Genomic DNA, 12,555 nt, shown 5'->3' on the forward strand with positions numbered 1-12,555 from the left:
GTTAACAACATGACCAGGAGATAGCAAACAAGGGGTCCCTTCCCTTCCTTGAGCAAACTTTGCCAATTTGTAGTCTGGCCACAACCGAAACTGCTAAATTTGTACCATCGGCGCAACCTCAACCACAAATCACCCTTTCCTTGGCTCAATTTGGTACCATCAATTAGCTCTCAGGTTTTTACCCACTTTTAAGCAGTCAAAATACAAATACAGGATAATCCAGATACACTTGTGGCACATATCTACTTGAAGCTCTCCAGTCACAAATCAAGATAACAAAATGCTGGTAACAGTGTCGCTCACCTCTCAACCAGGTAACAGAAAATGCTCAACTCAAGCAACCATACTGGCAACCCAGCTATTACTATCAGCATCTCCAGCATAAATGTTTAGGAGAAAAGAATGGATCCATTCAAGGTCATCTCTTCTTTCACAGTGACTCAGACAACTACTTGATGCGTTGCAGATACCCTGCACCATGAGAAGACTTCACACACTGGGGCTGGACTTCACACACTGGGGCTGGACTCCACTCAATAGGAGAGTTCAACATTGCAACTTCACACAATACCATGAATGGAACACACAAACACCTCTAAAGAAAGACAGCAATATGTCAAAAGATCATATGGTAACTACAGGACATGACCATTCTAGATCAGCTGTCAAACTTATGTCATCATTATTCTGATTCATTCATCATTCTGTTCTGTCAAAGACTCGTACTGAAAAAGGCTTCCCACAATGAGAGAGACACCAGCTACAATATACTACATGTGGCTTGCAACTATCATGGAATCAATTCCATAGTTGCCTGAATATTGGCCTGGCATTTATAGTAAATACAGAGAGGTCATTTCTTGATGCAAAGGTTAGCTACTATTATCATGGGAAACGTAATGCGTGCTTAAATAAATACAAGTATTGTGCATCCTTCAAGTCATGCCTAAACCTTTATTCAAGACAGCACCAGTCCATGTGTATTGCAATGAAGAACACCTGGACTTGTCAGATAACGCTTATAAATTCTACTCCAACCATACTTTGTTACAAATTTAGGAATACTTTGTATCACTTCTCAGGTAGTTGCTCAAATAAAAGCTCTCATATACATATTCCTAAGATCAGCAACCAAGTTACAGGGACACTAGATAAAGAGCGCTGGGAATCAAATCTACGATTTCTGAACAAACGCTTGCATGATAAATGATCAAACAATGTACCGCCTACTTGTTCATGTGTATCGCAATAGGAAACACCTGGACTGCTCAGATACTTATAAATTCTAGTCAACCATCGAGATACAAATATAGCTAGTAGTTAGAAATCTAGAATAACATCATGTTCCATGTCAGGGGAAGTCATTCCAAGTAAAGCTGCCATCATCTACTTATTTCTAAGACAAGCAAGTGGTAAATGAAAGGAGAAAATAGTTGCAAGATACAGCGCATAATTACAGTAACAGCCTAATAGGTAATCTCCAGAAACCATTTGAACTTTTTGATTGGGTAATACCGGCTCACAAGCTGATGTAAGTAAATTAGTAAACTTAGCAGCAGATGGAGCTAGCAATAGCAAGATGCAAAGATTGTAGAAATCCTCAAGCACATACAAGTTACTAGTAGTATGCAAAATTAAGTGTAGCAACAACCCCTATGGTTGGATTACAGCGATTTCACAAGCAGGAGTGAAGTGACTAGTTGTTTGCATCTGGGAGTAAAAGCTAATCAAAAGAAGGGAAGGGGGGAGAATAAACAGAAAGGGCATCCATGATTACTAACTTTTAAGTTGCAGGGTTCCATTCATCCCCAGATCTAGTAGCACAGTAAGGAAGGAAGGAGCTAGTACATGAAAACCGTCTGATGTGCTGACACTGCGATGTGATCCGAGGAATGGGATGGGGATCAGGCGGATGCGGCCGCGGCGGTGCGGGAGCGGTAGAGCTTGCCGAAGACGTGGAGGGCGGTGACGAAGCCGATGAAGCAGAGGGACATGACGAGGACCATGGTGGGGGAGAGGCGCAGGCCCGGGGCCTCGTCGGTGTAGAAGCGCAGCATGTTGCTGCCGCCGCCGCCGGAGAAGCCGCCCCCTCCCCCGGCGCTGGCGGTGGCGCGGCGGCGGCGCATGCCGGCGGCGGCCGCGGCCGTGCCGCGCGGGCCGACGGTGGCCGGGCGGGCTCCGGCGCCGGCGCCGCCGACGGAGGACTGGGACTGGGAGGAGGAGCGAGCCATGGAGGCGGCGTTGGGGGGGATCGGGATCTGTGGGGGGGATTGCAGTGCCCGCAGGTACGGCGACCGCGGCTAAAACGAGACCAGACGGGGATTGGGCCCACAGGTCAGTCAGTCAGTCTGGCCGGCTTTGAGCTCCTCCTCCTCCTCCTCTTTTTTTTACCCAAGTACTGTAGCGTCACTATTTTCTACTGTATACATAAATTGCTATAAAAAAAGATTTTACATGACATTGTTGCCTACTTATAGATATTATAGATACTGTATCTATGTAAGTTGTTGCATTATCTCTCTCTCTATATATATAAATTAGTATATTATCACTACCCTGAGTTGTTGCATTATTTCTACATAAATTTCAAATTCTCCAAGTAATTTGAGAATAATAAGTTGATATGAATACCCTATGAAAGTAAAAGGTGTAGAAGTATAAATTCAAGTTATTATATTGTATGAAATAAGTAGCTACATGTCCATGCATGATTTTCTATTGAACACATAACATAATCCGTTATCCTAAAAATACAATATAAGTTGCTACATAGCTAATATATAAGTTAGTATTGTGTATTAACATAAGTTGGCACTAGTATAGAATGACTCCAAAATATATTAAATATGGATCTTATTTTGTAAAAGACAAAGTGTAAATGGATTTGAAAATTGATGGTTGACGAGAGAGTAATGCTCATTTTAAAGAAAATATAACTATTTTGGTCATCACCGTTGTCACTCCGAAAGCAACATCACCTGCATGCCGCACCCGCTGAATCGAGGGACACATGGCGGCATAAAACCTGGTCCAAATTCTAATCTCTATATATTTTGACTCAACTCTTATCGTGACACTCTCAACTCCATCTTATAGGGGCATGGTAGGATCATCACCACCAATCATCGAAAAGACCTTCCTGTTGAGATTTGCTACATCCATCCACCACAATGTTGAACCACAATCTCTCTCTCCACGCACCTAGGGATCGAAGAAGAAGAAGAAGAAAAGCTAAGGACGATCGGTGGCGAGGAAGTCGAGCGCGAAGACGACGTCGGTCATGACGGGGCGCAGGGCGTGGTGCTCCTGCAGGCACATGGCCGCGAGCCCCACGGCCTGCTTCAGCTCCGGCGCCGGGGGCGCCTGCATGGCCATCACTAGGCGCGGGTCCACCAGCTCGTGGATCCTGGCGGGGTCGCCGAACATGGGCGCCGCCCACCCCACGAGGCTCTGCTCGCCGTCGGGGCGGCTGGCGTCGAGCGCCCGGCGGCCGGTGATGAGCTCCAGGAGCAGGACGCCGAAGCTGTAGACGTCGGACTTGGCGCTGAGCTTGCCGGTGCGGAGGTACTCCGGGGCGCAGTACCCGTAGGTGCCCATGACCCTGCTGCTGCTGCTGCCCGTGCTGCTAGTTGAAGAAGACGACGGGGGGAGGAGCCTCGCGAGGCCGAAGTCGGAGAGCTTGGGGTTGTGGTGGTCGTCGAGGAGGATGTTGGAGGGCTTGAGGTCGCGGAAGATGACGCCCCGCTCGTGCAGGTACTCCAGGCCGCGGCCGGCGCCGCAGGCGATCCGCATCCGCGTGCGCCATGGCAGGAGGGGACGGTGGTGGTCGCCGACGAGCAGCAGGTGGTCCTCCAGGGACCCCAACGCCATGTACTCGTAGACGAGCAGGCGCTGCTCCCCATCGGCGCAGTACCCCAGCAGGCTCACCAGGTTGGGGTGGTGCAGCATGCTCAGCATCAGCACCTCCACCACAAACTCGCCGTTGCCCTGAGGCCCGTTCCGGTCGAGCTGCTTCACCGCCACCACCACCTGTTCTTCTTCTTCCTCCTGCTGCTGCTGCTCCTTGACGATGCGGGCCTTGTAGACGCGGCCGAACCCGCCCTCGCCGATCAGGTGCTCCTGCCGGAAGTTGCCCGCCGCCTCCGCCAACTCGCGGAACGAGAACGCGCGCGCCGACACCACGCCCACCTTGTTGTTCCTATCCAGCTTGCTTTCTGCAGGTGGTGGTGACCGCCCCGGAGGAGGGGGCGACGACGGTAGCTGCTGCCGGTCGTCGTCGTCGTCGTCGTCATCGAAGCGGCGGCGGCGGGCGACGGAGGAGGCGCAGCGGATGATCCGCGCCGTGAAGCTGTTGCTGTTCTTGTTCCTCCACGTCGTCGACGACGCCGCCCTCCGCCCCGCCGCGCCGCCGTTGTCCTTCCTGTGCATCACGTCGTGAGGGAAGCGACGAAGCCAGCTCAACATTATCTTCCTCAATTAATTAGCTAGCTTCCCGGCCGGCCGGCCGGCCAGGAGTTGATCGATCGAATGAAGGAAACAAGACGACGGCGACGATCTAGGGACGCCCGGGAATGGAGTACGAATGGGAGGAGGTGAAGCAAGCAAGGGTCGGGAGGGAGACAGAGACGGCCGCCCAGCAGGGACGACAGCCTTTTTCAGGCTTGCCTTTGCCTTGCTTGCTTAATATAGGGAGCTAGCCTTGTAGGTATAGTTGTCCATTCGGCCCGTCCAGCCCGCCAGCCCGTTCCGGCACAAGCCCGGCAAGATCCGTTCATTTTTGTGACGGGTCTGACCCGTCATGATGCCAACATCGTGTCGTGCCGTGCCAGCCCACGGGCCGCACCGATGGCTCAGCATGGGCCCACAATACCTTTGGGCCACCGTGAGGTACGGTGGGCTGTCCCTGTGCGCCACTGCAGCCGCCGACCGCCGTCTCCTCCTCCTCCTCCTGCACACCTCCATCCTCACCTCCACCAAGTACTCGTATTGTTGCTCTGGCCTCTCCCACCATCATCTCCTTCCACCACGCCGCCGTCGCCGCTGGGCCCCTTGCCGCCGCCGGCCCCCGCGCTAATGCTAGCGCTCCCCGCAGCCAGCCCCCTCACCGCCGCTCCAGCTCCCCGCAGTCAGCCCCCTCACCACCGCTCCAGCTCCCCACTGGACCTTATCCACACCGCCGTTGTTTCAGTGTTTGAGCAAAGGGGAGCCTGGCAGGGAGCGGACCGTGGGTGAGAATGAAATGGTGTATCGGTGTGGATAAGATTGAGTGGTTAACGGGCTTTTCAAGGCTGCCCGTCGTGCCAGCCCACGCCCAACACAAGCTACTGGGCCGAGCCAGCACAGGCCCGAAGAATTTCGTGCCGAGCTGGGCCAGCACGGGCTGGAAGAATGTCGTGCCGGGTCAGGCTATAGGTTCAGACCAATAAAAGGGCTCCGTGCCGGCCGCGGGCTGCATGCACATCTACAGCTCTTTGCCATCCAAGTCATGCTGATGCTGCCACGTGGCTTCAACAAGATAACACGCATGCCCTTCTCGTGGCGTAATGCAGCTGGTGAACACACAACATCCTTTGAAGCATAAGGTTCAGGCAGGGGAGCAGAAAAAAGCAACTGCAACCTGAGACACCCTTTCCATATCCAGCTCTGTGTCTCACCATCCATTCAACACTAATCTTGTAAGCTGCATTTTACATACTGCTGTACGATCTAACCTAACCTAACCGAGATGGAATTTCATCATCTCCAAAGAGAACCTAATGATCAGTTGATGGTGGCCAGCAAAAACAAGAAAACCTAATGCAGATATCTACTCCGATGTCTCTCCAACCAGCCATCCAATCCACTCAAATTAAAACCCAACGTCGTCTCTCCAGCCAACACAAAATGTATACCTAATCATCAGATTCCGAGTCGATGCTTAGTATCAATCTTGGTCGAACCGAACGTCGCTCCTCAGATGCGGCTCCGCTCGCTCCATCGCCACCATTCCTGCTCCCCACGGCTGCACCTGCACTCAGGGAATCACATGTATTAATCTGGAGCCGGCGGCAATAACAGTATACCAAAAGGAGTTGGACCATTTCTGCCATACCATCTAAAGCTGCTGTTCCACTTCCAGGGTTCCTTCTTTTCTGAGGCGCATTTCTGTCATTAGTTACACAATCGTCAGTGCCAGCTGTCCGGTTCTCACGATGGCCATCACCCCACGTTTGAGTCGGGTCACCCAAGTTAGCAAGACTAATGACACCATCTCTTTCATTAGACGTGCAAGCTTGCAACGCACCATCACGCCCATCTTCCAGTGGGTTTGCTGCCACTGCCGTTACTCCCAAATCGCCACCATGAACTGGCTCATCAACTTCAACTGGATTATCTGTCACCCGGGTACCCGGATCAAACATCTGGTAAGTAGGATCATCTCGGGGACTCAGAGGACGCTCCCAAAATGACAACCCCAGATCATCAAAACCTTCTTTTAATGCAAGAAACGAGGTTTCATTTGGGCATCCACCCAGCTGTTCCCCACACGCTCCTGAAGTTTCAGGTGGGTTGGGTGCAAACAGATTTCCAGTGTCATGCGCTGAGCCACACTTCACAGTACTAGGAGACAACACCGTGACAGCATCATCATCTGAGTCGCTCAAAACTATTACATCCTGCTCCATTGATGGTGGAGGAGCATTTTTATCTGAGGGTGAAGAATCAAGATCATGGACATGGGTCATAGGGTAATCAGTTCTTGCTGGTTCTGAATTATAAACTTCATCTCCATTGTCCATGTCATCAGTACTGCATGTCAGATTGATGCAGTTTTTATTTTCCATGTGTCTTGCCTGGTAGTTATCAGAAGACAGCACCGAATCACTATCCCCTCTCTTGCTAATTTCCCACTGGCCATTGCTGTTTTTTCTGATTCCCAACTTAAGACGCCAGCCCACCTCTTCAGACGATGGTTCTTCTTTAACCTCATGTTTTACAATACACATTTTGGGCTTGGCTGCTGTATCTGCGGACACACAGAGAGTACCATCTGGTAGATGCCACTGTGTAAGATCCTTCAGTTCAGCTCTGCCCTTCACTCTCCAGGAACCATCAGGCTTGACATCAATCTCAGACATATCATCTCCACAGCTTTTGATCTGGATCACCAAAATGCAACAAATTAGCAACTATGAACACCTGAAAACTGCAGACAGGGAAACAGTACTTTGTGGCCATTATAAACTCACCAAGGAAGTGATGCGGTTGAAGTAAGGATCAATTATTATGTTCTCTAGAGAGTAATTCTTCAAGCAAATTGGACACTGCCACTGCAAGCAAGGAAACAAAGCTTTAAATAGAGAACATGAGGTAATGTTGAATTAATACTCTCAAGAAGATGAGGTAAAGCTGCATTAATATGGTCAAAGTAGTCGAACCTTCCGGGAACGTTGATTTATTTCAATAAAAGCTTCTAAATCAAAACAACCCATATGAGCACAGGGCTTGAACCTACCAGCAATCTGGATCCTTGAAGCAGTCATCTGTCATGAGATATAAACAGATTTTATCGAGGAAGGCATGCTTTGCAGAACAGGCCGTAAAAGTGGTTATCTCCGAAGTAGTGCAAAGAATACTATGCATCAAATATTTTGTTCCAAAGCTAGGATATGTAAGACTAAAGGGTCATGAGCTTACAGCTGCAACGTAGAGAATAATTTTGGTGGCTAATACTACTAATCCAATGAACTTTTCATTGGAACAATATTTCAATGGATATTTTCTCAGGTCTAATAGACATCAGATAAATTATCCAATTTAAAATGCACTCATTAATAAAGATCTAAAGTTTGTACCATAGCCAGAGTGCTTACAGGGCATCGAAGATTCACAGAGACAGAATCAGCCACAACTTCAATGTCACTATCACTGTCTGCATTATTTGCCTCAGTTCCACCACCAACACAGCGACGGACACGAGCAAGGGCATCATCAAACTTCTCACCGTCTTGTTCCATTGGCACCAAATTTAGGACCTGTTCGCTATTAAAGTTTTATAAAAAAGAAATATAAACAATAAACCAGGGTTCTAGATTCAGGTGTTCAGCACTTTCTAGGTATCAGCTTGTTGCAGTAGCTGCTAAGAGAAACAACCATTTTATGATCTTTTCCTGGAAAGTCTTGGGGAAACATTACTCTTTGACTAGTTTTTTTCACTACAAAACACAAATCCTAGCAAGGACTAACAAGGATTTGCTATAACACTAAATGCAAGTTCCATGTGGGATCTTTCAAAGCATAAAATAGCTATGCTCCCATGGGGGTAAGGCTTTGCAATGGAATCTACTTCGGAGATAATCAAAATCTAGACATGGTAAGAATGAAGAAAAAAAAAAGAATAGCAAGCAAAGCATCTCCATATTTGCGGTGCTTAAGAGGAGGATAAAGTTTCAGACATACTGACAAGCATTGGACATGCCCAAGAACAATACAAGCCACCTAAAAGTGTTTACCGATGCCTATCCGCTTTTCAAAAAGGAACAGATGAAACAAAGCTGATTCAGATATAAGCTCTGTAAAATATTGTTTCTTGAGAGTCTGGTTCTTAACAGTGAAGTAAATACAACAAAAAAAATCCCCACCTGTTCTAGAGATCTCCTCTTGGCAAGTCTGATACCCAAACAGAAAGTACGTGAGTCATTTCTCAACAGAGAAATCTTGTTAAGCCCCTCCCACAGGTAATCTGTTAACTGGGTTACATAGACATGTTTAGAGTTAAAAGGGGCATACAGTAAAAAAACTGAAACTGATGAACAGAGGAAGATAATAATGCAATAAAAATGACCAATAACTTAGCAAAAAAAAAAAGAATAGCAAGCTTCAAAACAAAAGATACTTACTAGTGGACCATCATCTCTACCATTGGCCCCTAACTTCTGTGAGGGTTGCCTGTTGACCACCCTAACATGAATACCTGAGGAAGAAAAAAGAATGGCCAACGTGAGTAGTTCAGATCTAGTATGATTGTCCAATTTTAATGGACAGCTGCCCCAGTCTTTATCACAACTACATCTAGAAGGATGTAAAATACATATGTTCCTAGACTGCAGATATAAATGCATGTATAAGCACAAGCAATGACTGAGGTGCATGCACAAATAACCTATCATAAAGCCCTCAAGAAAAGGAGAAAAGCAGAATGTACAATAGAAGCTGAATCAGATATACTTGGACACAGACATAGATGTTGTAATCTGACCCAAACTAAGGTGTCCGACTCTACATTCCGTACTTCCTTGTACACATTGTGAAGAATATGACTCATTAGAAATCAAACAGGTGGCACTTGACTATGTTTTTTTTAACTAAATAAACAACTTGCACCGAAATCCTATCAGAAAATATGCTCACTATACATAATAAGCCACATACCATTAACTTGCATTTCAGAGTGTAAAGGCCAGTGCATCCTAAAAGGTACTTGGTCATTCAGAAGGATACACCAAACCTGCATAAAAAAATAGATCCAAACTCAAGTAAGAAAAACTGGTTGCAAAAAGGTTTAGCATAGTCGCTACAAATGAAACTCAAGGTAAAAAATCAATAAATGCAGGTAGTACAATAATACCTAACATGAGAAAATGTTAATTATTCCATGACAATCCTAAACAAACTTAATAGTTTAAGGAAAAGGAAAAAAATAGAATTAACCTGAATATCATATTCAGCTTTCTGTAGCATTTCTCTATTAGCTCTCGATAGCGGAAAGCTTTTTGCAGTGTACTGTGCAGTATATGACCTGGAAATAAGCAAGAATCATGAACAAAAGCTATGCATGTTGCAGAAATATCATGTATAATAAAAATGAATCGATCAGTTCATATTGTTGCTTAAGAGTTAAGACTTGCTATTTCAATATGGTTATCCAAAGTACAATTATCTCATGTTTCTTTGTATAAATAACACAAGGATGAAACAATGGATAACCCACCCATCTGCTGCTATGGTAGAGGGTCCTATTAATACAGGAAGTAACAGACTGTTGATGGTGACCCAGAAACTGCAGGTTACAGTAGGAAACTATGTCAGAAATAATAGGCTATCTAATATTAGGAGTACGCAAAGAATGCTTGTAAACTAAACAAGTAGAACAAGGAAGCACGCAAAAAGGTGGAAAAGGAATGCATGCAAAAGATACAAATCGATCAAGTTTTAAGTTGTGGGGCAAGGAGATTTTCATAAATGATTGATGCCACAGAACAACCAACACAGACTAATGCCATAAGATTGCAAACTAAAAGCGGGTGATCACAGGACTAGTGAGTAACTCGACCTTGTTGAGCTCAGGACAATATTGAAGCTTAGAAGGACTTACGGATCAGCCCTGCTAATTCGGCACATTTCACAATAGAAGCAGGAAGATAAGTCAGGAGAAATACTGCCTGCAGACTTCTCATTCTCGGGAATGACAACACACCCAACATGTTGCCGTACGTTGCACTGTGGATCAACACACTACAAGGAGCAAACAAATGATCAATGGCAACAGAAGTAAGAGGAAGATGAATATCTCATCAAGAACAAAAAGGAAGAAAGCTACAAAGTTTTGGACAAAGCAAGTAGTGCTAAGTTTCATAACAAACTCAGAACATCATGGCCACAACCAAGGGTCCATGCCCCAATTATAAAACAGAAAGACTGAAAGCATGATCTAGACAATCAACTACTTTGATGTTGAAGAATATAAACGATAAGATGCTTTGGTGATTCCTAATACAACTTGTGCAGTGACCTGGATCCTGGATCAACAACAAAAATCTGAAATCTTACTGGTTTAGCAACGGAACATAAAAGACTATCAAACAGTTGGAAATTCATATTTACCATAAGAATTATACCTTAATCATGGGATCATTGGGCTTGGAGTTACCACAAGGGCAGCGGACCTTGACATTCAACTCAGCAGAATTATCTGGTTTCTTTTTAGGTTTAACACTGTGTCCTGACTCAATGTGGCTTCTTGAGGTTGCAACAGTACTTGCAGGGTCTTGCATTTTCCTGAAAACAGAAGGCAAAAGCTGATAGTTTGCCAAAACTTCATAAGAGCCAATCAGGTAGTCTACAGCTACATGGACGCCAGTGAGAAAGAAATATGAACTCACCTAAAAATGCCATCCACTATTTTCACCGCTGTTTCTCTTCCCACCATGTTTGCCTTTTGTAAACCATTCGTTTCGGAGACTAGAAGAACATAATTGAAATCATTTCTCATACTGGAAAATAGTAGCGTAAAAAAGATAAGTTTTGGAGAAAAGCAAAGGAGTTTAAGACCTTGATCTTGCTGATTCAGCATTGCTTTCATAACTCTTTCTGCTAGTTCCTGTACGCCAAACCGGAAACACCAAAACCACATGGATCATAAGTAACTATTTCCAATAAATGAAACTAAAAGGTGGAGCGGCATTCTTGAATTGCAGCATATGCTTATACTATTTAGATGATGGCCTTGAAAAATCTGGGCAACTACTTTTTTTAAAAAAATCTGGGAAATTACCAGGACATATAAGCAATGGATGTTGATTGTGTAGAGAGCAGATACAGAAAGAAGCAGTTGACAAACCTGCTTCTTTCCTTGCTTTGGAAGTCCAAGCTGATGAAGGACATCCTTCAACTCTTTTATTCTAAAGTGGCCCAGCTTTTGCTGCAATAAAGAATGTTATTATCTCAGAATCGCAATCGAATTGAGTACTCTGGCAGTGTCAACAATTTTGCATCCCAAGTCCCAGTGTCCAGCCTATGACTATGACATATCCGCAAACCAAGGCAGCGCAAAGCGCAAAGGAAGGCCGCGAATTTAGGGTATTGGCACGGCAATCCACAGTTGTGCGGACGGACCCTAAGGAGCTACACTACTAGTTCAATGCGCAGACGAGTGGCACTACTGCACTAGGTTACGGGAGGGAATGGAATCGAGTGGCGCATCAGAGCGCACCGCGTGCCGTATGCAAGAGGGGAAGAATTGGAAGCAAAAAAAAAGTAGTACCTTGCAAGCGGCGAGCACGGGATCGTCCGGCGGCGCCATGCTGGCAGGGTCGGACGGGGGGGTGCGTGCTGGCGGGCGGAGGAAGGGATTTGAAGGAGGCGGTAGGGTTCCAGATGAGAAGAAGGCGGCGGGGGCGGCGCGGCGGCGGCGCGGCGCGGCGAGGCGAGGCCTGCGCAAGCGCGGCTCTTGCGCAGTGAAGTCGGAAGAAGAGGAAACGCTGGTTCCGGACACGTGTGGAGCACCCTGCGCGAATCTCAAAGCAAATCGCTTCCGCTTCTTCTACCCTCACCAGGCAGGAGAATGGAGTAGGATGGATGGTGGTGGACTTGAGGGCCCAGCTCGATTAATAAGCGCTTTGGGCCGGCCTGTTTGTTGCTTGCTGCTGCTGTGTGTGGAACGAACGATATGAATGGATTGGGCCTCATCGGAAAGAAGATGGGCTACGAATGCCTGCCTGCCTGCTTTTTCTTGTGAGAACATATCTCGTGCAAACCAGATACCCGTGCAACTTTGCAAACTTTCTGGTTAGTTTT

At 46.6% G+C, this 12,555-nt stretch overlaps 3 protein-coding genes across 4 annotated transcripts; all 3 read right to left on the reverse strand.

Annotated features, from left to right (window-relative positions):
• Positions 1–1,562: 1,562 nt before the first annotated feature.
• Positions 1,563–2,271, reverse strand: LOC101774408 (protein transport protein Sec61 subunit beta-like). Its single transcript, XM_004977579.3, has one exon. The coding sequence runs from the start codon at positions 2,229–2,231 to the stop codon at positions 1,905–1,907; it is 327 nt and encodes a 108-aa protein (XP_004977636.1). The 5' UTR covers positions 2,232–2,271; the 3' UTR covers positions 1,563–1,904.
• Positions 2,272–3,084: 813 nt separating this feature from the next.
• On the reverse strand, positions 3,085–4,616 carry LOC101755770 (probable serine/threonine-protein kinase PBL7). Its single transcript, XM_004978334.2, has one exon. The coding sequence runs from the start codon at positions 4,462–4,464 to the stop codon at positions 3,232–3,234; it is 1,233 nt and encodes a 410-aa protein (XP_004978391.1). The 5' UTR covers positions 4,465–4,616; the 3' UTR covers positions 3,085–3,231.
• A 953-nt stretch (positions 4,617–5,569) lies between these two features.
• LOC101775215 (E3 SUMO-protein ligase SIZ2) lies at positions 5,570–12,235 on the reverse strand. Of its 2 annotated transcripts, none has more exons than XM_014805586.2 (16): positions 12,023–12,235; positions 11,534–11,680; positions 11,311–11,359; positions 11,142–11,220; positions 10,878–11,037; positions 10,355–10,494; positions 9,971–10,039; positions 9,691–9,778; positions 9,412–9,487; positions 8,880–8,953; positions 8,622–8,729; positions 7,854–8,015; positions 7,419–7,523; positions 7,230–7,310; positions 6,092–7,139; positions 5,570–6,007 (listed from the first exon to the last, which is right to left on the reverse strand). In XM_014805586.2, the coding sequence occupies exons 1-16, from the start codon at positions 12,059–12,061 to the stop codon at positions 5,892–5,894; spliced, it is 2,541 nt and encodes an 846-aa protein (XP_014661072.2). In that variant the 5' UTR covers positions 12,062–12,235; the 3' UTR covers positions 5,570–5,891. The 2 variants fall into 2 exon arrangements, with proteins under 2 accessions (XP_014661072.2, XP_004977641.1); XM_004977584.3 differs by having other exon boundaries at positions 11,600–11,680; positions 12,023–12,234.
• Positions 12,236–12,555: the final 320 nt, after the last annotated feature.

This window comes from Setaria italica, chromosome VII (assembly GCF_000263155.2).
Source record: "Setaria italica strain Yugu1 chromosome VII, Setaria_italica_v2.0, whole genome shotgun sequence".
Classification (NCBI taxonomy): domain Eukaryota; kingdom Viridiplantae; phylum Streptophyta; class Magnoliopsida; order Poales; family Poaceae; genus Setaria; species Setaria italica.

Bases quoted from the DNA above. Each gene is read 5' to 3' on its own strand.
- LOC101774408 (XM_004977579.3), bottom strand. From the start codon at position 2,231: ATGGCTCGCTCCTCCTCCCAGTCCCAGTCCTCCGTCGGCGGCGCCGGC.
- LOC101775215 (XM_014805586.2), bottom strand. From the start codon at position 12,061: ATGGCGCCGCCGGACGATCCCGTGCTCGCCGCTTGCAAG. The intron at 11,038-11,141 runs GTGAGTTCATAT...TTCTGTTTTCAG, and splicing joins ATAGTGGATGGCATTTTTAG to GAAAATGCAAGACCCTGCAA. The intron at 9,488-9,690 runs GTTAATTCTATT...TTTTTTATGCAG, and splicing joins AAGCTGAATATGATATTCAG to GTTTGGTGTATCCTTCTGAA.
- LOC101755770 (XM_004978334.2), bottom strand. From the start codon at position 4,464: ATGTTGAGCTGGCTTCGTCGCTTCCCTCACGACGTGATGCACAGGAAG.